The sequence below is a fragment of the Plectrocnemia conspersa genome, unplaced genomic scaffold, assembly GCF_051122295.1.
Source record: "Plectrocnemia conspersa isolate PC_06_02 unplaced genomic scaffold, ASM5112229v1 ptg000013l, whole genome shotgun sequence".
Taxonomy (NCBI): domain Eukaryota; kingdom Metazoa; phylum Arthropoda; class Insecta; order Trichoptera; family Polycentropodidae; genus Plectrocnemia; species Plectrocnemia conspersa.
This window is the reverse complement of record NW_028277177.1, coordinates 283,629-310,205: the sequence shown is the minus strand read 5'-3', so window position 1 is coordinate 310,205 and position 26,577 is coordinate 283,629. Positions and strand designations below refer to the sequence as shown.

General features: G+C 30.7%; 1 protein-coding gene across 1 annotated transcript in view; it reads left to right on the top strand.

Moving 5' to 3' along the window:
• The first annotated feature begins 1,861 nt into the window (after nucleotides 1-1,861).
• Nucleotides 1,862-26,577, top strand: part of LOC148226826 (uncharacterized) — a 57,685-nt gene continuing 32,969 nt past the window's right edge. Inside the window, exons 1-3 of the mRNA XM_088201475.1 lie at nucleotides 1,862-2,517; nucleotides 5,626-5,776; nucleotides 14,107-14,658. Coding sequence (XP_088057601.1) covers nucleotides 2,000-2,517; nucleotides 5,626-5,776; nucleotides 14,107-14,658 — 1,221 coding nt within the window. The 5' untranslated portion in view covers nucleotides 1,862-1,999. The remainder of the gene's footprint in view (nucleotides 2,518-5,625; nucleotides 5,777-14,106; nucleotides 14,659-26,577) is intronic.

Sequence of the window (26,577 nt, the reverse complement as noted above, 5' to 3'; positions counted from 1 at the left end):
GATATGAAGGCAATTTTAAAATGAAAGTTCATATGACTGATATAAACAATAATAATAATATTATTTGAAATTTGTGAGTTTATTAGTAATTCGACCATGAAAGCTTTTAATACATATAAATACATTTTAATTATTTAATATATCTAAAAGTTGAATAGCAGTTTAATGGTTTATTTACATGAAATTATTTTAATTAAATTTAATATTATTATCGTTGAAAAATCAACTTAAATTACAATAAAGAAGTAATAATTAACCATATTTCATTTTCTATAATACACTTTAAAAGTAATAATATACGCCTAAGCATTAACGAACTGCTCTAATAATTGGGCATGAAAAATACGTCCATTTATATACAATACGTAAGAATGATTTGTATCATATAAAATGACAGTATGTTATTATATAATATATTAATAAATTTATTACCATCATAGTCAACATTAAGCTATCATGTATAAACACATTCTATATAATAAAATAAAAGTAAAAAAATATAGGCGAACCATTTACATATTTAAACTAATACTATGAAATATTTTTTTTATTAAAACATTATTTTTTAATAATAAAATGTGTATTATATTTAACAAAATACACCGACTAAATTCACATTTAACTTGATTAAACAGTTATTAGGATTAGGTGCATTTCTTAAAAAATATTTATTGTGTATTGATGTAATATATATGATTTATAAAAATTAATATTTAAAAAATACCAATGCATCTAGTGTTTCATATTTCATAAAACTTATGAACATATGAATTTGCTTATCGTAAAAACACGTGAAAGGGCTCACCCGTCCCAATGTATTGTTGACAGAAAAAATGTGTTTCTACTATGAGTCAAATGATTGACAGATACTTTATGAAGTGCCGATCATTGTCAACTCTCGCGGATTATAAACTTGAATATATCATTAATTTTAAATGAAAATTTTATTATCTTCTATTTATGCAGCACCTAATTGTACAAGCAGAATTTGCTCTTTTCATATTTCCAAAAGTGAGGAACAAATATTTTTTGTTACTTATAAATCGATAATAAATATTAATTACCTAATCAAATAATTTATTCTGTGTAATTGATATCAAAATTGCATTGGAGTATTAAAAAAAATCTGTTCACATCTCTTACTAGAGAGCTATCCATTAACAGATGGATAACAAGCGATCATAAATTATTGACGGTACATAATAACAATATACTTGAATGCCATTTTTCTATGTACCACTGTTTGTCGAGTATGCCGTGTCTATTTAAGCAAATACTTCTATTTTTTTTGTTAAGTTGTAAATGTTTGAGGATGCGAAACGAAATGTTTCATTAAACTTACGTTGTAAAACAATACTATCGGAATGTTAAATAGTGATTTCCTGACCTTTTTCGATACACTGCTCTCATTACCCATTTAATATATGAATGAGTTTTTCATAATAGAAGAATAGCCAGAGCATTTTCAGCTTTAAAATTGTGTGTGATATATATTTCAAACGGAGAAATCAAGTATTATATTGTAAATAAAATGATCAGGTACCTGTTAAAAATAAATATTTTAAAAACGTGCGGGTACCCGGTTCTGGTTGTATATTCAATGCATAAAAATATATTTTCAGATACTTAATTGAATTTGCACTTGAGAGCTTCTTGATTCAATATTTAAAATGCTGAAAGCACCGCTGACCGTTTCGAGCGCTGAGACAAATATTTGCGGAATTTCCACAGTGAAAATTAATTTTCCATACGAGGTCAGCGGTGGCCAACCTGTCACTGCGGCCCGGTCGTCGAAGGCTTTCACCTGTTCGCTCCCCTCTTCGCCTACACACAGGTGCGCCTTCGAAGCACCTAGCGCTGTCAGTTTAGCCGGTACGCTCCGAGTGCTAGCACGCGTTTCGTAAAAGTTCACGGTTTCTTCGTTCGTAATAAACACATAAATGGAAATAATCGACGCCTGGTGATTTATCGAGTGTCGTGTAAATCGAACTTAACAAAAATGGCAGAAGAAGCGACCGCCTCGGGAAACGAGTCCTGCTCGACCGAAAACGTCACGATAATAGCCGAAACCTTCAGCGAGATGGCTCCTAGCACCACTCTATCCTCGGTGCAATCGGAAGTGTCCACGGAGCAGCTGATATGCAAAACGCCCCAATCGCCAAAGAGCAGGCCTAAGCAACGCATAGACACGAAATCGGCGTCGGTCGAAAGTCCGACTTTGGAAAAAGCTAGATCGACCCCCGAAACTTGCTCCAAGTCCATCTTGACTTCTTTGCACAGCGACGCGTCTATCAGAGATTCGGGAAAGAGATCGAAGATCATATTGTATCTGGGGATGGCGCAGTTGACGGTCGGAGTAGCGCTGATCGTAACAGGAGGGTTGGTCATAATCCACGGGTCCGCTTTGGGGAGGACAGGAGCCGGTCTGTGGTCCGGTTGTTTGGCCGTGGCCACTGGCGTTTTGGGAATCCTGGCCGGTATCAACGATTGCTACGGCCTTTACGAAAGGAGAACCAGGTAATAATTATTACCCAGACGAGAGTTGCGCAAGTGATTAGAGTACGAAATTGCGGCCGGTTGACTTGTCGCGAATGTTGTTTGTGCTTTCGCAACGTTCTAGATGTTAGATCTATATACAAAATTTGGGGATAGACCGAGAAACGATTTTAACGACCGTTTTCATTCAATATGTTTCAAGCTTTATCGCACGGTTACAATGTATCTACCATTATAAGCTTTGTATTAAAAAAATATCCCCTGTAAATCGATTTATTTTTATAACCATAGTAAATATATATTTCAATTTAGCTTTAAAACATCAAAAATAACTGTAGAGAATTCAGTAACATTTTTTTATTTCACTTCCTAGATTTTTTCTTATTATAATCATAAATTGCTAGAGGGGGAGTACTGTGAGGACCAACACGCAAATTACCAAAATTGTAATGACTACTAATATCGGGTTCAATGCCATTATAATTCATATTTAAAATAAATTCGCATAGCAAGAAATCAATGATTATACTTAAATTAACTAAATTATATAGAACACTTATTTCGGGTTCAATTTGTTTATAATTAATCGAATTAAATTAAAACTATTTGAAAATAAGTAAATAAATAGGCGGTCAAAAAAGTTGTTCATTTCTTTTAGAAGACGGAGCAAGCTCAGCTAAATATAACTTTTTACTATAAACATAGTACAGAACTTCAATAGTTCATATAGTATTATTTTCATAATATTGTAACATTAAAATATTATTATTTTTTTATTTTTTAACACTAAAAATTATGTGACTCAATTTATATGTAAAATAATTAAAAATCATTTTACTTATATCATTATTTATTTTAAATTAAATATTGTATATAATTAAACGATCAGATTTTTTAGAGTAAAAGATTTTTTTTTACTGAAAAAATACTCAGTATTTTTTTAAATGATCGTTTCTGTTATTGTAGTGGTGCATACTAATAAGTCGTTTCTTAAAAATTTCATCAACTATAAAGCTTTACTATAGAGAGTCGCGATCGCGTCCCTTATTCTGACAGCTTTTTAACTAGCTTGTCCAGCATAAAGATGTTTTTGGCTATGAGGAGCTGGAAAAAATTATGTGCGATGGAGCTCATCTATTTTACCGTACTATAATATTTTTTTTATTATTATTTAGTAGTATAAATTTTCTTTATATGATAACTATAATAACACATTGGGAAAACCTGTTCAAATTAGTATTAAAAAAAAATAAAAATATACTTATGCCGCAAAAATACATATATAATATATATGTAAAATTATTAAAACGCAATTTTAATCGTATTGTTATGATTTATTACAGTTAAATAACGTATTTAATTTAAAGGCAATTTTTGCAATATATATGAGATAATTATGCAGTAATTTTTTACTTTTTAAGTAAAAAAATGCTCAGTGTTTATTTAAATGATATTTTTTGTTATTTTAAAACATTTAGGTCGTTTCTAATAAATGTTAACTATATAGTAGCTTTGAAGTGCTATAGAAAGTCATGATTGCGACCTTAATTCTTTACCGTCGTTATCAGGACGTCAGCGCTTAAAAACACTTCTATTGTAAAAGTCATCCGGCTTTTCAATGAGCTTGCCAAACACAAGGATGTTTTTGGCAATAGCTATGAGGAGCTGGATAAATTTTGTGGTAATGTGCCTATCTATTTTAGGTGTGCATCATTTTCTGTTTTTTAATATCTAATGGTTTAATTATTGTTTGTATAATGTATAGCAATCATGCCGCATTGGGTAAACCTGTAATAATGATCAGATTTTTATTAAAAAATAAAATATAGCAATTATCTTATTTAAATCTGAAATTAAATACTGATTTTATATATAATATCTAATATCAAACAATGGCGGTTTAAAAATCAAAAATTTAAGCAACGTCAGTTATCCTTAAAAAAATTCTAAACTTGAAAAAATCCTGATTATAATATAATGTTTAAAGCTTACCATTAAATGATTTTAAAAGTTAAATACAATAAATTATAAAAATGTCTATTTAATTATTTTTTTAAAGCGAAATGTTGTAAGTAATTATAAGTAAATTTATTTGAGTGCTTAATTTATATATTTAATTGTAATTAAATTGAGTGTTTTTTGGTACTTATTAATTAGCACGGCGCAACGCTCAAAAACCTCCAGTTTTACTCATCACTGCGTTCTGTATTTAACTGTGTAAACGTAGGTTTATTGTTTTTTTTTATTATAAAAAATTATTGTTTTTGTCCTCTAGGGTTTTTTAATGAAATTATGATTTTTTAAATAAGTTTATAGATCAGACTGAGAAACGTACTTAAGTTAGATTTTTATAAGGACTAATTTTTTATATTTAAAAGCCAGTTGAGCATTACAAAAAACTATAAAAAATAAATTTATATATGCTAGATCCCTATTTTCAATTTTCTCCTCTTTTGCTATAATTGTAACTCTTTTGTGGTATAAGAAAGATTTTTTTTTATATACTATAGTTATATTCGAAATCAGGGTAAATATTAATATGGTTAATATTTATACTATAATTTACACGCAAAATTTAATAATTTATTGTAAAAGAATAAAATAAAAATTATAAGATAAATGCAAAAGTGTATAAATTAAATCATTAATTAATAAAATGCATTGTGAATTTGCAGATATTAGCAATTATCAATATAATTTTATGATAAATATTAAATAAAAAAATCATTTCCCTGTTTTTTATTTACAATATCGAATTTTAATAGCAAGTTTATTCGTGAATAATCACTGTAATAACCTATAATTGCATCCGGCGCAAATCGCAGATTTTCATGTTGAATAAAAGATGCAATATTTGCATAAATTTTGTGTCAAAATTATCAAAAGTACACTTAATTAAATAAAAATGTATATGCTTCCTATCGCAATATAATATTTAAATTTATTAATCAAACTCTCGAGGTCGAATACATAATGAAACCATACACATTTAACAGTTAAATAAATGGAACATCAGTGATAATGAAATATACTGATGCTTACTATAAATGGCGTTCCTTAATCTAAGAGATATTTTTGTGACTTATTGTCATGTTTATTTTTATTGATGTATTATTTTGTGTATTGCAGTCGAATGGGAAGCCTCTTCCTCACACTTTTCCTGGCTCTGAGTCTAATCGCCTTAGCAGCTGGAAATTTAGCAGCAGTTTTGGCCGGGACGGGACTCTTGAGGGACGTAAGACGTCCAGCGCCTTCGTCGGGTGCTTCTCAATCAGAACAGGTATTTAAAAAAATAGTCGTAAGCGTTCGCCTCTGTTTAACATCAAACAGTGTTACTTTAACACATATTACCCATCGCAGCAAATTAACACATACGCGGAAATATAACACGAAACGCATGTATCTAGTTATATTAGTAAATCTGTGTAAATTTAAAATCGTTGCCCATCGAAACATGATGTAATTTAAATTTTCTAAAAATTATTGACATAGACCGTAAATCTTCTTCGGCGATTGACTGTCAAAATTTTATTGCACCCTGTGACGCGTGAAGCCGAATTTCTTCACATTTCGTTAAAGTGAAATTTATTTTAAATTACATACGCGTAGAAAATTATATTTTTAGTGGAAAAAGAATCGTGTCAATCGATTCATACACGTTTGTTTTGATGCGAAAGAACGCTTTCTATAGTCAAATTTTCGTTTTCGTCTGATTGACGATCGTACATTTTAGACTAATAATAACAAAAATTAGCATAAAAATGGCGTTAATGAACACGAAAAGCACAACAATCGACCATAAGCGAGATTAACGTATCGTTAGTTTAATAAAGACAAACGCAACGGCGCACGTCAAACCTGAACGATATATTTTTATTATCGTATTTATATATATATATACTATTAGGATAATACGGTAAATATATCGATAAAAACAACCATAGATACAATAATTACAATAGCGCTTAGTATTTAATTAAATATAAATGAGAGTTTATTTACTATAAATAGTTAAAAAAAATATTTATATTATATATGTATATGAATGAAAACCAAATATAAGAAAAACGTTGATTTAAAATAAAGAGACAGTAATAAAAAATAAATAATAAATGTCGATTAATAATCACCATAATATATACTATTTTTTTGTATATTTTTTAATTTAATCATATTCTATAATGTAGTATTTTTTTGCAGAATAAGCAATTTCTTATGTATAGAGTCGATTATTATTATATTATTCTTTATAGTTGTTTTTTTATTTTTATGACTAAATTTACCACTAAACTTGATTATATATTTTGCCTCAAAGAACCTCTAATCTAATTAATATATAAGAAATGTAGTTTATCTAGTTTTGCGTAGCTTTCTTTTGTAAATCAAATGAGACAAACGCAACTGCGTTCGTCAAACCTGAACGAAATAAAATGTGTATTGCAGTATTTTAAATATTAGGAAACTACAAATAATGTTACAATTCCGGTATTAACTATAGACATAAAACGTTCAGTAACTGGACGAAATCTGGCGGTGCAAATGTTTATTTTTATATCATAACAATTTAATTATTGGTCGTTCTATGGATCGTTTCTGTTGATTTTGCATAGCTTTATTTTGTGTGCTATGCGGAACTCTCTCGTATTTGAATTCGAAAACAAAGCGAAGTTTTGGATAAAATGACGGTAGTGTGTTTAGTGTGTTTAAAAATGATTCACCATGACAAAATTCTGGCTTATATATCCTTGAGAATTGGAGAGAAGTGCAACGTATCTTTCAGTCGTCGATCCTTTGACTAATACCAATGATTTGGGGTGAAATCAAACACATTGTTATTGTCTATCTAATACAGATATTAATTGACTATCCGAGGATGCCGCGTTTGGTACTTGTTTGACCCTCACTATTACTTAAGTAAAGTCTGCGATTTTTATGCTTTAAAATATTAATGGACGACCGTACTGACACGCAAAATCGCGTGTTTATGCCGACTTTGAAAAATCAACAAATACAATTTTAGTATTTTAATGATTATGGGCAATCGCATTTAAATCATATTAATATTTTTACTTTATAGGAACGGATATCAATAAATTTTCTCTTTGCAGCTATTATTAGTAGAGATATTGTTTAGTATTAGGATGCACAGTTGTTAATATTTGCTTACTAAAGTTTGCATAAAAAAACGTGTAAATTTATGTGCAAGTGTTTATTGAATTATGCTGTGTTCCGAAGCGCTTGGTACCGACTGCCGCCAAAACTCAGATTTCGCTGCTTGAACTCCGCCGTAAAGCGGTATTCGTAAAAATACAGAAGCATCTGGTGTCCATAATTTTGTGACTGCGACATAAATATTTTTTACAAAAAAAGGATTTTAAGATATTTTAATTTTTCTAGAATTTAGATATTGAGGATTTAATATTATGTAATTCTTGCAGTTATTTCTTAAAAAAATATTTAGACGCCTAAAATTATTTGTTTAAATAAAAAAAATTATATAATAGTTTTATGTGACAAATTTGAAATTAAATTTTAGGTAAAAGTAAAATTCGATACCATATTTTTATCTATATTTACATTTTTAATTAGTGATATATTAGATATTAAATCTACCTTCAAGTATAATTTTATATTAAGGATCTACAAAAAAGCAATGAATTGTCATTTACCTTCAGGTACATATATTATATTTTTCAACCCTCTGGAACAAAATTTATGATTTTTTTGCTCAAAAATTCTATTTATAGCTTAAAGTAGAAAAACTGTAATTTTTCATTTATACGAAAAAATCATATTTATTTTTTAATATTGTTTATTATTTTAAATATTGTAATCTAATTTTGTGATATTCTTAGTACGTGTTTTTATACTATTTTTTATTCGATTTTATCGTTTTTAGAACTATAATATTTTTTACTTAAATATTTAATATACTATGTCTTGATTTTAATGAAGTTTATGAATTATTTAATTGGATAGTTTATAAAATAGTGTGAGTTAAGTTTTAATTTTATAAATGCAAACCTTATTACTTATACAATTATTGCTGCAATTAATTATTCTTTTTTTTGGCAATCCTATATATTTTTTGCGCAAAGTTATTTATAGTTTTTGTTTTTAACTGGTGTAGAAATAGACATTACGGACTTTTCAAAGGGATTTTAAAAATCAGGAGATATTTTTAAGAAGGTGAAGTAACTACAAAAAAATATAAAGTTAATATTTATAAAAAAAAATGCTTAATCCAAGCGGAATAATGAATCTACGTGAATTGCATTTGATAGCGAAACTAATTACGAGAGTACGCAATAAAATAATATAGAGAATTTTCTGTAGCGAATTTTATAACATAAATTTTTCTAAAATCTCTATTTTAAATCAACTAAAAAATATTTCTTATAAAAATGTATTTTTTATGTTATATATTTAAACGATGAGAAGCAATGGCGGATTAAGCACTCGGGAGACCTGAAACGCCACAATTTTTTTAGAGATTTTCATATTACCTATATAAAAAAGTCTTTATTTCTAATTTCTTCTAATCATAAATATTTCATTATTAACGTTAAATGCGTTTCAATAAAAGCATTAATTAAAAAATTGCAATAATTGTACATTCAACCAAAATATAGGGAATTCAATAACAATGCATGTGAAAATAATAACATATTAAATGTAAAAATTTAGACTAAAGAGGAACTTTTGTCGCTTTTTATTTATAGAATTTATCGATAATATAATACATTTATAATCTACCGTTTAAACAATGCCATCGATAAAGTATTTAAATGCAATTGACTTATCGAATTCCATTATTAGTTTTTAACTATTTTAATACAGAATTGTCAAAAAGATCTTGAAAATAGTTCCTATATTCAGAAATGTAAAATCGAAATTTATTTCGAAATCGCAATATTTGTAAAATATATATACAAAAAATATAGTTTTCTTAAAACGTTTTTTTAACGTGGATTCTACATTGAATTTTGCCAGAAAAAAAACATGCCATTTAATGACATACTAGGAATCTTAATGAAATCGAAATATTAAAAATACGACCACTGACTGGCCAACTTTTGCTCTTCTGGAAAAAGCTAAAATGACGTTCAAACTTTAGCTTGAACGAGTGATTCGAGTTCTTTAAATCAGCGCCTACATGATTTTCTGTCGATGTTAGCTTAATTGTAAGCAGTGCTGTAGCTAGAGTAGTTTTTTTCACAATTATTAAGCAAGTTTATTATGTAAAAAATTCTTAAATGGTATTGCCATACATTTTCAATAAAGAAAAAAATCGAATTAATTGTTAAAATATTTATTTTATTTATTTAAATATTCATATAAAGACAAAAGAGTAATAAAAATAAATAAAAAACAAATGCATTGAATTATTTCAAATATACATAGTTACCAAACATTATCCATAACCACTGGGAAGTCTTTAAGCAGATGGAAAAAAATGTGTACATAAATATCTACTTAAAAATACCGCAAAATAAATAGTACATAAAATAGTGAAACACAAGTAAGCAAATAATTTAAGATTAACATTAACTAATTATAAAAAATAACATGAATATACAATTTTTTCCGATATGGATGACGCAAACTAAACAATCTCATAACCGAAATATTTTTTTTATGTTAATTTTAACGCTCATAAGAGTTAAATTACAAAGACGAATAGGTTCCATTGAAGCTCGCAAATATGTCAAAGTATGCTTTAACTTTTTGAATGATCGCTCACAATTTGCAATCGATCTGCATATGACACAATAAATTCCAAAATGAGTTTTCTGTAATACTGTATCACGAATTTATATAAATTTTAACCCGTTAAATTTAAGATGTATAACTTGTTTCTGTCACAAGTCTGTATGCATGCACAAACCTGTACTAAGGAAATTCATAGTTAAGTTTATTTCAACATAAAAAAATTGGAAATATGTGGGTTATATTTAAATTGTATATACATATAAAAAAAGATTAATTAGTTAATGTTAATATTTATATAAATAAATTATATTATATTTATAGCTAAAATTTAATACAATGCTTTGAAGCACGCCAAATCTAAACGACCCACAATTTTGTGAAACGCTGATATGTATAATGTTACTCACAATATTGGAATTATTGTACAAAAAATCTTCTTATGAGTCACAAGTTATGAGGATTACTAATATAATATATGGCTTATATTCTATCTTGAAGGTTAGTGATTGAAAATCAGATAAAACCGATTCGATTAAAAAATAAGTGGTATATGATTGCCGTGTTAATAAGACGTTGTCTTACAATGCCTTTAAAATATTTATTGTCGTTTTCGTGTTGTTTGTAGAGAATTACTCAAGATTACGGTATTTAATCACATTATGCAATTCAGTGGCAAACGCTTTTAGAAAACGCTAATTAGTGATACGCAATCGGCATGCGATGAGCAACGAACTTTGTCATCGTCACAGTTCAGGAATGACACGCTCCGTTGTGCCTAGTATTGCGAGGACTAACAAAAAAAGACCTGGAGGAGCTTATGGCGTTTACAGTTGTTTTTAAAGACCAGCCACAACAATGCGGCTACTCCGACAAAGTACGATAAGCATAACTCCCTCATATATTTTTATTTAGCAATAATCAGCATATATCAAATTATCTTTTTAATAAAATAATCATATTTTAAGTATAAGTTACAGAATATTAAATTATTAAAAAAATAATTTCTAATAATATACTAACCGTTAAAACTATTAGGTTTATTTCCTTCTTAAATTAAAGCTCATATATTTTATTCTTTCTATCTATCATTTAATTTTTTATGCAAATTATATAAAATAAGTAAAAATAAACAGATTTTTTTATTACGAATTTCAAGTTGAAAATATATAACAATTACACAATAATATTTTTGTATATCAAATATACCTGTATATATTGTACAATAGATTTACTGTCAATATGCAAATCAAAAATAATCAAATCTAGCTAACTTAATTCCCTTTTAGGCAAAGTTAATTCATATTTATAAAAATAAATAGTAGAGTACCTTTTTTATATGATCTCATCTTTAACCATCAGAAATAAAATCATGCAAAATTATATTTTTATGACATCACCGATTAAATCAGTCATTTTAAAACTAAATTATTATCGTTGATAATGTGATTGTTAAATTTATTGTTTCATAGTATGTCTGCACCTGGTTTAGTTTGTTTTAAAAATATCATAGCTATCCTTACCGATCTTACTACGGACTTCTGATATGAAAGTAATGATCAAAGTGTATGCAAATCGAATTTTGGTCAATAGGAGGGCGCAAAAAACAATTATCACTTCGCAGAAGTCAAAAATTCACGTCAAAAGCAATAAAATCGCGTCAGCGCCGTCGCAGTGGGAACGCTCGGTAACGAGCGTTTTCACTGCGACTGCGCTGACGTGATTTTATTGCTTTTGACGTGGATTTTTGACTTCTGAGAAGTGATAATTGTTTTTTCTCTCTCCTATTGGTCAAAATTCGGTTTATATGTTCCTCATTTAATTTGGAATATTATTATAGAAATCTAGATTACCAAGCGTGCCCACTAACACGGCGACGGCACTATATTAATGCTTTTGGCGTAGATTTTTGACTTCTGAGAAGTGATAATTGTTTTTTGCGCTTTCCTATCGGTCAAAATTTGGTTTAAATGTTCCTCATTTAATTTGTAATATTATTATTACGAAAGCTAGATTACCGACCGTACGCGTTACTACGGCGACGGAACTATTTTATTGCTTTTGACGTTGATTTTTGACTTCTGAGAATTAATAATTGTTTTTTTTGCGCTCTCCTATTGGTCGTAATTTGGTTTATATGTTCCTCATTAAATTTGGAATATCATTATGGAAATCTAGATTAGCAAGCGTACCTACTACCACGGCGGCGGCACTATTTTACTGCTTTTGGCGTGGATTTTTGACTTCTGAGAAGTGATAATTGTTTTTTACGCTTTCCTATCGCTCAAAATTTGGTTTAAATATTCCTTATTTAATTTGAAATATTATTATTACGAACTCTAGATTATCGACCGTACGCATTATTACGGCGAAGGCACTATTTTATTGCTTTTGACGTGAATTTTTGACTTCTGAGAAGCGATAATTGTTTTTTGCGCTCTCCTATTGCTCAAAATTTGGTTTATATTTTCCTCATTTAATTTGGAATATTATTATGGAAGTCTAGATTACCAAGCGAACCCACTACCACGACGACGGCACTATTTTATTGCTTTTGACGTAGATTTTTGCCTTCTGAGAAGGGATAATTGTTTTTTATACTCCCATATTGGGATTCATTTGGGATTCACACTTATTGTAAATTGTAATATTGGAAAAAAAGTCTTAATGTTAAAATTCGGTTTAGATATGTTTCATTCGATTCTCATTTATTGTAAGGCGTAATATTGTCATAAAAGTTATATATAACTGAGCGTTCCCACTGCGCCGACACAGTTTAATTGCTTTTGACGTGGATTTTTGACTTCTGAGAGGAGATTATTGCGCTTTCCTATTGGTCTAAATTGGGTTTAGATATGCTTCATTCGATTCTCACATATTTAGTTTGTCGTAATATTGTTATAAAAAGTCTTAATATAATCGTTAGATAAACGAGCGTTCCCACTGCGATAGCGACGATCCAATTTTTTTGCTTTTGACAAAACAGGGATGGAATTTTTCCTTCCGTTTGAATTTGGCTATAAAAATAAATAGCATTTAATAAAATACTTAATGAAATTGAAATATTAAAAAAATGAGCACTAAGCAATTTTAGCCCTTTCTTGGAAAAATCTAAAATGACGTCACTGCTCTCTTTATAAATATGATTTAAAGTTTAAACCATATCGAATTATACTTGTTTGATCAACAGCATGGTTTTTGTATGAGGAACATCTACTGGACATCACCCCTCCGCCAGCTTTTCTACTATCGCTCAGAGTATAATGATACTCACCCGCCATAGCTTGTCGCGCTATATGTAATATTAACTAATAAATTATTATTAGTTTTCAACAGCATTTTCCTGGCTGCGAAAGCATATATATTCTTAAAAATTGAATCATATTTTCGTAAATATTTTACGTTTTCTCGTCACTGCTTTCTTTATAAATATGCTTTAAAGCTTAAACCATTACGATTGATACTTGTTTGATCAACAGCATGGTTTTTGTGTTTCACAAAATTGAAACGAGATCTGTTTTCAATTTTGTGACAAAAAATTTCGATGTAGGCAATCAAGTATAAAATATGACAAATTACATAATATAAATATTATACATAGAATCTAAATATAGACATAGTCAATTATCACACGACTACAATCGTAATTATACAGAAACGATTTCCATTCATCGGTTGTTGATATTGGCGTTTTTCTTTTCGATTTTCCCGTAAATTATCAATTGCAATCAGCCTTGATTTGCGCGTGAGAGAATCAGTTTTTCCGGTAAGCGTTTCAACGAGCCATTCGTGCGACTTATTAATTGCACGCGTGAAAAAAGTACTGGAAACAGATGGCGTGGGCTCGATGACTTTTCTCTGAGAATCGCGTGCTAAAATGTATTATTTTTTTACTTTCAGGATGAATACGAAGAGAAATTTTGGCCGCCCATACTGGCCAACGTCGGATTGCTACTGTCTTCTTCTCTCCACTGCCTCTTCGCACTTATCAGTGTCTATCACACGGCGAAGAGGGTTTGCTCCTGCTTCAGACCCAGAGAGCCTTTCAACCATAACCAGTTCGATCCTAACTTCGTCAACGTCCAACATCCGTATTCGGTCATGAGCGTTTCTGAAAAAGTTCACGACAAAGAATCCAAGTATCACACGGAGAGTCCCATCAACAACATGAAGGATTTGAACAAGATTCTGGAGAGCAAGTTGGCCGGTTCCGACGCGGATATGGTGGACGGTCCGGAAGAGAGGAAGCTGTCGCAGGAAGTCGCTCGCGATTCACACGCGGTCGGATCGTATTTCGGAAGTGCAAACAGTAAAGATAAGTTAGTGTGCAGTTGGCTGGGAGGTCAGCCCGGCGTTCCGGTCAAACCTCAAAAAGTTTCCAAGAGCGGTGTCAAGAAGAACAAGATGAAACAAGGACCAGTTTTGCTATATCCTGCTAACGCCGGAAATACTGTGAGTACTTTTTTTATATTCACGAATGCCCATTTTTTTTAGAATAACGAGATTAATGAAATTCTTCTGATGTACTAGAGTGCGCGTGATGTCGGTTTCGTGAATCATATTTTTGGAGTGCATCGACATTTTTAAGTATAACTGTGCCGTAAAGTGTTATACACACTTGAGCGCTTTATATTTTTAAAGCATATTTTATTTATTTTACGTTTGAGTATATGTAAATCAAATACATATGCTCTTTCTTTTTTAGTTATTTCAAGTAGAGTTTTAAAATTTACCAATCGTTTAAAATTAAGCATAATTTACCGTATATTTTGTATATGCGATCGACTTATACATATATGTTAACATTTAATCTTAAATAATGAGACTTTGCAATAAATTGATATTGAAAAATTTTCTTTAATTTCTTTCAACAATAATTGCATTTGATTGATTTTAACCAAATGTAATAAGTATTGAACCTTAATATTTCAGTATTTGTTTTGTATTTGCAACGTTTATAACCTTAATATTTCAGTATTTGCTTGCGGCTTTATTGTCACTAATATTGCAAAAAAAGCTCTTGCTAAGTGCCAAACACTTTTTTTATTAAGATAAATAACTTTTTACGTTGTCTTTAGCAAATTTATTCTGAAGCCACCGCAGGTTTTTTTCGATGGCAATTTTGATTTTAGTGCATTTAACGTTTACATTAATATATATTATTAATAAAAAATACAAATTCAGTTAGCTAAATAATTAAATATATATTTTATAATTACAATAAAAATTAAATTGTGTACTTAATATTAAATCACTATTATTATGCGAAAAAAATAAATTATTAAATTAACTAATTCAAGTCTCAGCAAATATCTTGGCTAAAAAAGGCTAGAATGATCTAAGCAAATTAGGTTCCGTTGCATATTTGCATCAACTGTAGAATTGTTGCGAGATATGACCGTATGCGGTGCTCCCATTGCTTCATACTTCACTGTAACATTATACAATTATAATTCGATAGCATCTCCAGAGTCCCGTGTAATGCTTTTTGCGATATTTCGTCGTCATTTTATAATCCATTAATATATATCACATTACTGTCAGAGCTTAAAAAAAATATATTTGACTTTTAATGTTGGGATTTTAAGGCAGAGTGGAGTATGATTTTTTTGTTATTGAATTAGACAAGAACATTATGTTTATTGAGTGATTTAGGTTAGCTGGTAAATAGTTGGAGTTGTTTTTTCGTTCCACGAACGAATTCTGTAATTTCGGTCATAGTAGACACGGCATATATATATTCTAATCACAAGTGTTTTTGAAAGCATAAAAGCATTTTTGTTGTTGAGAAAAAGCATCTCATTGTCTCGCATTTTTAAATAAAATATAGGTGTGTAAAGAACCACGGATTTTGGAGCGGCACTAGTATAAAAACGACTACCTGTGTTGCTCAAATATACAAATTGTTTTATTTTCGCAAATTTTTTTCGAATATATTACGAATATTCGAGCAATTATTTGAATATTAATATAGTTAAAATTCGAGCGAATAATTCAAATATATGATTAAGTTACAAGGCAAGGTAAAAAAAACGATTCATTTTTATACGTCTGAAAATTAATTTTTTTAGGGGTGTAGCCCTAGAGGTGGTTTAACTCGCGGCCAATGAGACTCTTGTGTGAATCTAGATGTTATATTTACATTCGAATATGAACGATTAACGGTGTGACGTTTCTCCCAACTGCGGTGAAGGTGGCGCAGGTGGTGATGCCGGTAGATGATTCTCAGGTTTCTTGTGGCTTCGTGCGGCGAGCGTCAGGTGTGACTCTTCGAGCGGCTGGTGGTTCGGTAGTTTCAGGAGTGATCTTATGGTCTGTCGGTGAGGGCGCGTGGCTGCTGGTAGATCTTCTCTCTTTCTGGATGAGTGGATCGTCTGCGTCGCTGGCTCTCTGCTGTCTCCGGCCGCCTGCCTCAGACCGTCTGCCCTCTCCTCATCGGAGTCCGGACCTATATCCTTTAGGGGTTGCATACTTGCTAACCAATCGCGATTGTGCATCGATCTCCTAGCCAATCGCTGCAGTCGCTTCGTAGAACTTGAGAAATCGGATGTGCTTTTTCGAAAGCGAGTTTTTTTGCTTGTCAAGACTTTCGAATTCTTCGGAAAGGGTTCGAAATGTGGTGATTTATTGCGTCCATAGCAGTTTTGTCACAAAGAAATTTTCTTAACGACTCGTGTTGTGTGGTCAAAAGAAGTCCCTCTTGTGCCATGATATTTGTCTCATTGTTAATGAATGATTGTTTTTGACAATTGCTCTTTTTTGTAGGAGGATCTATTTGTGTGGTTGCCACATTTTATTGTATTTTATGCAATTAATAACAGGTGACTCAATAAAAAGTCGTTGGCGGTTAAAGGGTTAAAATTATATTTAATTGCCATGTACGCCGATTGTAGCAAACGCCGGAAGCTTTCTTTGTGTAGATGTTATCTAACATACAGTTTTAATTTTGCTAGCATGATTCCGTTTGTCCTTGAAAATGAACGACCTTGGGCCGGTCTAATTGCGGCGATCATCTCGCGTGCATAATGTAGCGGCATTTCGGTACATATCACGCGACTGCGGTCCATAAAATTTCTCATCCAAAGCTCGGACCGTTTCCGAGCCCATATACCCACTTGGCCATTGAACTGATGCAGGAAATCTAACTTGCAAATCTAACGTCGATTTTTCCGATCGGAACCGTTTTTCGGCACTGTTTTCGGTCACGTAAAATATGTGCACCGAGAATCGGCGTAATGGTCAAAAAAATAGTTGCACGTTCGAGATTATAAAGGCAAAGCTGAGAATGGTTTTTTTGGGCGCATGATTTCAAAGTATTAGATTTCTAGAACGCGACGCTATGGGAAACTATAGAGTTTTTAGAACAGTAATTTTAATAAAAAGTGGATGCACTTATTCGTAAAAACACTGTTCCAAAAAAGCTAGACCATTAAAATATATTTTATTGTGTAACTATTGTCATTAGTTTATGTAGTTTAGATTTATCACTAAAAAAAGCGAGTCGATAGATAGACAAGGATGCCATTTCAGTGTTTTGCATTTTCATTTCATCAAGATTCATAATATTTCATTAAGAGGCATTAATTTTTTGGCCAAATTCAAGGTCTGGAAAGCCTGGTTATCTAGCGTTCTTATTAAGATGAAATAAACATAATTACACGTTTTCTAGCATTCGGGTGTTATCTCACCCAGATGAATAATTTATTATTTTATAACATACATAAAAAGTTGAAAATTTTTAGGTCGTATACATTAGGTTCAGATTACTCGTCGTCGGGCGGAATGGCGATGATGCGTATAAATATGCAATTAGCGTAACGGTCCCTCGTTTAATCCGAATTCCATAAAAATAAGTTATCCACAAACCGATCGAGTGACCCTCGGAAGAGGTCACGCTTCGGAGACAACCCCCTGAGAGAACGCTTCCGTTCTTAGTCTCGCTCCTTAGACGCGGAGGTCGTTATCCTCGGTTTTGGGGTTTAGGTAATTCTAGTTGCTCTCGCAACGCCGCGGCGTCTACATAATTTAAAATGTAGGGTCACACATCGGTGTTGTCATTAGCACGGAACAAATTTGTATTCCACGACTCGCGCAGCCAGCGGACCGTGCGGCCCGCGGAACGGGGTTACCGGGTGCGCGTTTTTCATTTAGAATCCAGCAAAAAGTCCGATCCACTTACTGCAGTGTGTTATTGCTTATTGTATTGTTTCGCTTTGGTCGCGTATAATACAAAAATGCGATACATCCTGGATTTTTTTGTCGTCGGATCAATTGAGTTACTTTAACAATAGATTTGCTGTATTTTTTTGATATAAATATTTTTTATTTACTATATTTGTTAACGTAGTTATGGATATACTTGCTCTAAATATTTTGTGCTTGAATGTTGATTTTTTTATGGGCGCTTCCTTGATTAATTTATTCATTAATATAGTTATAATAGTTTTATACAATAATTTGGATATTTCAAAAGTAATATTGTTTTATTATTATTACAGTAAAATTTTGTGGATTTTAAAATATAGCACTTAAAGAGCTTCACGATTTTTTAATGTTGAGATAAGTTTTATGCCTGAACTACACTCTCTGGAAGTTGGCCAAGGTTGGCCAAGGACGGAAAATATAGTGGGTTACTTCGGTCAAATTCGGTTCTGCCCGCGTCCGAGTTGTCGGCATTATTTTTCAAGTCAAAGGGATCGAAGCCGGAGCTGCTCTTTTGAGCGAGAGAGATAATAATATGGTGTTTCGCAAACTGAGATAGAACGAGTAGCTCGGTTCAATTTCAGTATGCTCGTAGGCGTCCTGTGGTTAACACACACGTCGAGCATTGCATCGTAATCACGTTGTCAAGATATAATACCACATGCTCATCGGGGACTTCAACAGACTCTTACTTACATCTTTGAATATTTTAGGGCACCAAAAGGGATTAATTATATTTTTGGTAGTATATTCTACTAACAGATATCGTTATTATATTTTTTTTCATATAAAATTAAATATTTAAAAAATAATTAGTGGTACTTGATTTTGTTAAAAAAAAATCGTTTCGAATATCCTTATGTATTTTCCTAGATCGGTTTATATAAATGTCACTCCATAACGAATTCTTATTTAGAATCGATGGCGACAAATTCTAGAATAGTCACAGCTGTGGTGTTCGTATTCTGAAGTATCATTTTTATGCCTTATGGCATTTTGCAAAAGCCGACAAAGATTTTGCGTAAATTGAATATTTACGACCAAAAAGTTTTCATTGATATTGTATTGGTGAGTGCCCACACAAACTTTTATAATTATCAGTAGCGTAATTTTAATAATATGACAATTTAAAAATTGCGATTATTTGGCACTTTTTTCGATCGCGTGCAAATATGCCGGCTGTACATGACAGAAGCCGCCGTCCGGACGGCATATGAAATTCGCGACTGTGTGGTCGCTTACTCGAAGTCGTAGATCTCAGCCGACTTCAGTTGTAACTTCGATTCGGACAACTTTCAGAGAGTGTAGTGCAGGCATTCGGCTCAGTCAATGTTTTTGTGCCGTGTCTGGACTTCTTACCGTGGGGACTTTTTAACGTGAAGAATTTTTACCATGCGAACTTCTTACATGAAATCAGAGCATATCTTGCAGGCTTGTCGAGGTGGGATAAATTCTCTGGGAAAAACTATAGCAAGAATATATATATAAAATAAAAGTAAAAACCGACCTTAAATAATGAATCTTAACTAAAATATAGTTGTTTTAGATTTACCTATATACTGATTTATTTCAGATATAAGTTTCTTTAGCCTTCAAAAGCACCTATTTTCTAGTTAGTACTTTTAGTATAATCATTATTATTTAAAGGGGCAGATTGTAGTTTTTTGACGTGGCTCCGTTTGTATTAAAATTTGTTTACAAATTATTGTTGAATTTATTGCTTTTTAACGTTTGAAAAATATTAGACATGGGTGAAAATATTCAACGAATGTAAATTAGTAGCAGTAAATTTAAGTATTTGATCTGAATTTTATTGCTTTTGACGTGAATTTTTGACTTCTGAGAAGTGATAATTGTTTTTGCACTCTCCTATTGACCAAAATTCGGTTTGAATACTCTTTGATCAATACCGAAACTGAATGCATTATTTATTTATTTTGCTGCATTTAATCCAGTTGTCAAATTACACATATAGCATTTATATAATTTATCTAGTGCTGTTGTTATTTATTCGTTATTTGTTTGTTTGTTTCTTTTTTTAATCAAATTCCTAAATTTATTGCTACTAATTTACATTCGTTGAATATCTGCTCCTATGTCTAATATTTTTTAAAGGTTCAAAAATAAATAAAGTCAACAAAGTTTAACACAAACGGTGCCGCGTCAAAAAATACAATCTGTCTTTTTAAATAATAATGCTTATTGTCGAAGTAGTTTTTAGAAAGTGGGTGCTTTTGAAGGCAACGTTCCGCTCCTTTTATTTATTGTATGTATAAAAAAAGGGCTAAAGTAATTTTTGTATACCTGAATATGTATATCTCAAAAAAAAGTTTAGTTCAGATTGGTTTTTATATGAGCCCCTGATATGAATGTCTTTCATAAATTCAATTTAAAATATCGTACAAATTTCTTTACAAAATAAATATAATATACAAATACACCTCTTAATGTAACATTTCAATTAAACATTTTGTATTTTTATTATATTAAATTCCCAAACGTCTGAACAAATCACAACTGAGTTGTGAGATATTCAGATATTCAGGCACATGTGAATTTTAGTAGCAAAATATTGCATATGAATCATACGTAAATAAAAAAATATAAAAGCTACATGTTATTTAATTGCAAAGTAATAAAATAAAGTAGTAGGTACATCGATAATGCTATATTTTTTTATTGTTTATTATTCATTTTAATTGATCAATACAAAAAATAAGTTAAATAGTAGAAAAAATATTTTTTTGATAAAGAGGTTCGAACCTATATTTTTCATGTATATTTCCCTTCAAAACTTCTCGTTATGAAAAGTTAATTACACACGACAAACACAAGTTACGTTACCACATGTATAATTACAATATTATGATAGAATGAGCTAACCGTCGGATCGGATTATCACAATGAGCATTTCGCCAGTTCACACGCGCCGCGGTTAACCGACGAATTTCATTCATTCCTTCGTGTCTCGTGTCGCAATCTGATCGACGATCGGAAAAATTACTATAATAATAACGCGCGTCTATAATAATCGCATCTATACTATACATAAATATAGAATGTGTCGAATAAAACTGGTTTGCGCAGTGAAAGTGAACGCTGTTGCTCTCTAGCGTTCACATGTGTACTACGGGCGACTTTTAACCGCGTAGTTTAACTCTACTTTTCTAGATTCCGAATCGATTGGAATAATTGCGCAGACCTATTTAATAATTAATACGGCAATTCCAATCGATTAATTTGATATGAGAAATGACGGTTTAAAAGGAGCATGTTTCAATTTTTAATGCGGTTTATTAATTTTTTAACTCGTATAGTTAAAGTTTACTTTATTTTTAAATTAGTTAATAAAATATTATTATATTATATTACATATTTTATTGATTTGAAAATATTTGTTTAGTTAAAAATAAGGATAAATTATTCAGTACTGCGGTATTAAGTTGTTCACATTTCGTTTATTGAATGTTTCTCAATGTTATTTATTAAAAGGTCACGAATCACTGGCTCTATTGTAGTCAAAATATGAATATATCATGTCTATTACTGTCGAAATGTCATAAGATATGAAATTGTTTTTTATGTATTTGTAAATAAACAGTTTTGCGCAAGTGAATTTACGATACCGTCGAATGGTATATAAAATCTTAAATCGCGGTGATAATATAAAAAAATATTTTATTGCTTATAAATTATTTATTTGTATAACCTGGCGTCACTTAAGATCAATTTAGAGAGCCTAATATTCATTAACATTAATTTTAAACATGGTTAGAGGGTTTAATATGACGATGAAAGTACGCGTTAATTTTCTACACTTGTCGAGTGAATAATATTTTCGCTTGAAAAATATGTGTTAAGATTTTTATAGTAGTATTATTCTAATAACATGTGGCTTACAAATCATTATTATGTGGTTCACAATATTATTATCTAAATATATATTGTAAATATTGTATTTATTGTAATGCCTGCTTACACTCTCTTGACGTTAGCCAAGGTTGGCCAAGGACGGAGAATATAATGGGTTACTCCGGTAGATTTCGGTTCTTCCCGCTCTAAGATCTCTAGGAAGTTGTCCGAGGTTACTGAGAACGGGAGGTAAAGTGGGGGTAATTCAGGTGCCTTGGCCAGCTTCGAGCGCTTCCGAACATTGTCGGCAAAAGGACCGAAGTCGGAGCTGCTCTTTCGAGCGCGAGCGGTGAGATACTTCGCCTTTTGCCCTCTCGCATGTTAAGTGACGAGAGTGAGAGAGATAATGATGATATGGCAAGCTGAGATAGAACGAGTCCCTCGGTTCAATTTCAGTATGCGCTGCATCGTAGTCACGTGTTCAAGTGCTTATCGGGAACTTCAACAGACTCTTACTGACATCTTTGAATATTTTAGGGCACCAAAAGGGATTAATTATATTTTTGATAGTATATTCTTTTAACAGATATCGTTATTATATTTGTTTTCATATGAAATTAAATAATTAAAAAATAATTAGTGGTACTTGATTTTGTTAAAAAAATCGTTTAAAATATCCTTATGTATTTTCCTAGATCGGTTTATATTAATGTCACACCATAGCGAATTCTTATTTAGAATCGATGGCGACAAATTCTAGGATAGTCACAGATGTGGTGTTCGTATTCTGAAGTATCATTTTTATGCCTTATGGCATTTTGCAAAAGCCGACAAAGATTTTGCGTAAATTGAATATTTACGACCGAAAAGTTTTCACTGATATTGTATTGGTGAGTGCCCACACAAACTTTTATAATTATCGGTGGCGTAATTTTAATAATATGACAATTTAAAATTGCGATTATTTGGCACATTTTACGTTCGCGCGCAAGTATGTCGGCTGTACGTGACAGAAGCCGCCGTCCGGGCGGCATATGAAATTTGCGACAGTGTGGTCGCTTATACGAAGTCGTAGGTCTTGGCTGACTTCAGTTGTAACTTCGGTTCGGTCAACTTTCAGAGAATTTATTGCAGGCATAACGATTCATATAAATGATAGACGGATTATCTATACTAATTTTTTTGTCAATTAATAAAATGGTCGCAGAAAGTATTTCTATGCGACATATTTTTTTATCAAAACGACTTATACGAGGCAGTTTCGAAAACGTTTAACTCTAATCAGCCGCAGTTAGAGAGAAAATTAGAGCTGAATAGAAAACATTATAACAAGAAAATTGCATCAGAAATGCGAGTTTCGTCCGAGGGATAAAATTGAAAGTATCTCCGGCTGAAAGTGCATTTTTAAACCAGTATAATCAACGAGATATTTTCGAAAAGTTATTCAACTTAAATGTATAGATGAGCATACAATGACGACTCGATGAGTTGCGAAATTCTTTTTATTCGTCGTAAAAGAAAGAGGAAATTGGCTGTTGATTCGTCTCGTGTGTGCGTCGGTCGTAAAGAGTGAAAGCAAACGTTCGAACACGTTTTTGTGTCTAATATCAAACATTATATGACCGCGTGCTTTGATTGGTTAAATTTTCTAAGAAACGAGCAGTCAATTTAGATTGGATGTTGTGTGAAAATGTGTGAATTGGCAGTTTTCCAAGTAAAACTACTCATTTGCAATTTGACCGACAGTGTAGATATCTAAATTTTCTACACTAATCGATGCTATAAAGTTGAATATCTCAATCAACGAAAAGCAGTCTTAACGGTTTAATTTGTGTATTTATTTAATTGTATCATATAGGAAATTTTATTTTTTAGAACAAAAATATATTTGTAAATCATTTCTAATATTTTTAAAAGTGAAAATGTAAAAAAGGTTTTATTTAACAGTTACTGTTTTTCGCTACTGAATCAATGACTTTATCATCGCATTAAGATAAACGTATATTTTTAATTGTTTAATTTTTTTCATATCTTTTGTAGTTAATTGTAATTTAAACATGTGTTAAAGCAGTAATACGCCATTGCATACATTATTAATCCGGTTTTTTGTCTCAGCTATAATTGCATTAGTTAAAAAGCTATTTTTTTTTCTTAAAGAGAAATCGATGATTTTGAACTTGACAGTAGAATAAATTAGACGATTACATTTGACGGTCAAATTGTCACCGTCGGCTCTTTTCAATTAAACGGCAAAACGCATTTTAACCGAAAACGTGTCGTATTCCGATAATTAAATGCGACGAATCCGTTATATTATAAACGATACAACGAAAAACTGTCACGGTGACCGCATTTTCAATCCGATGATGACCTTTGACATCGTTTTTTTTCACAATATAAAGACTATTCTTTAACTAAGCCGTACCGATCGAAAAAATCAGGTTCTGCGATTTAAAGCTTCTTATGTCGATGAATCATATACACTATGGATAAAAAATACATAAAATGATGAAACCGTTATCAGCATTATAAATACGAGAAAAACAAATTTCTGCAGACGAACGATAAAAAATGAGGTCGTAGAAAAATATTATATTATATAAAAATATAGTTAGCTAATCTTTCTAAAACAATATTTAAAATCAACTCACATTAGATTAATTATATTCTGGTTCAAATATTTAAATAGTTATTAGTTCAATAATAGTGTTAATAAAACATCTCGAAACAAAGACTAATTAAACGCCAACCTATATTCATGTTCGTTTATAATAGCAGTAAAAAAACCCAGTGCCATAATAATTTAATTTTTAAAAATTACTGTTATAAGCTTGCCACATTTTAGATTGCTATTATAAGATTTTTTTAGTAAATCTCAGCAGTAAAGAGTCAAAAAGCTGCAATCATTGTCTCCGGCAGAGTGATTCAATCGTCAAATCGCACTTTGAACGATGCTTATCTTTCGGGTCTTTTTATTAAATTACCGCAATTTTCTCGGCTGTTTTTTACAAATACACAGTCTGACGATTCGAGGTCGCTTTTATTAACAAAAATTGTTTGTCAAACCAAACAATCCAGTCACGATTTTACGATACGTTACAAACGATATAAATGTGCGTTTCGTTAGAGCGCAGTTAAATAAATAATGTATAATAGATATTCAATAGAATTTTTTCTATAAAACACTATAGGATATTAGGTAGTTTATTATGCTATATTATGTATGTTACGGTGGAATTTTATAATATATGAGGCAGTTAAATAATGCCGTTTTGATGTCAATGTGAAAATTATGCTTGACATGGTTAGGTTTTATATATAGTTTTAAATTATATTATATATAAATGTTATGTATCATTTTATATTCACAACAATAATTTTTATTTATGTTGAATTTATATAAAATATATGTTACATTTAGTGTGAAATAAATATTTTTCGATATATTCACTCAAAATATTTTTAATTGCAATATTTTTCGAAACCAAAAAACTGTCGTTTGGAACTTTTTCGATCTGATACTTTATGAGACCAATGTAGTCTTTCGCAACTAATTTCGTCGTGAAAGATTATGAATGGACCTTTTATTCACATGGTTTAATTTATTAGTAGTAGTAAACATAATTTTTCGTATATCTTTTTGTTAAATATATTTTGAAACAAAAAATTCAACGTATTTCCTTATAGATGCATAGTAAGACGTGCTTTTTCGATTAAAATTACAAAATAATAATACGATCTGTCCAGGGACGTCATTTGGGGGGCAATAAAATGCATGGAATTTAATGAAATAATATGAATTTTAATGAAATCAAAACTTTTGCTTCCTCCCTCCTGGAAAAATATGAAATGAAATTCTCAGAAAAATATGAGAAAAAATTAGCTTCGAATCTATTCCGAAAATATTTTTTTAATTATATCATTTCAGTGAAATTATAATCATACATTTTCACTGGTAGATATGTAAATATTTTTACTAGTGAAAATTAAATTTATCTGGCAGGTTAGTTATATACACATACATTGACATACTTATCATTATTTATTTACATGCGACATATAAATGTTACAGTGAATATGTATTTTTCAGAGAAGTATGTGGTACTCCCATTGCTTTGCATATTTCTGTGATGCTACGCAGTTATAATTCGATAGCGTCTTCAGTGTGTAATGCTTTTTGCGATATTTTGTTCTCATTTTATAGCCTATGTATATTTATCATGTCTTTATCTTAGGTAATTTAAAGCAGAGTGGATTGTGAAATATTTCGTTATCGAATTATGTAGATATATTATGTTTATTGTACGATGCAGTTAA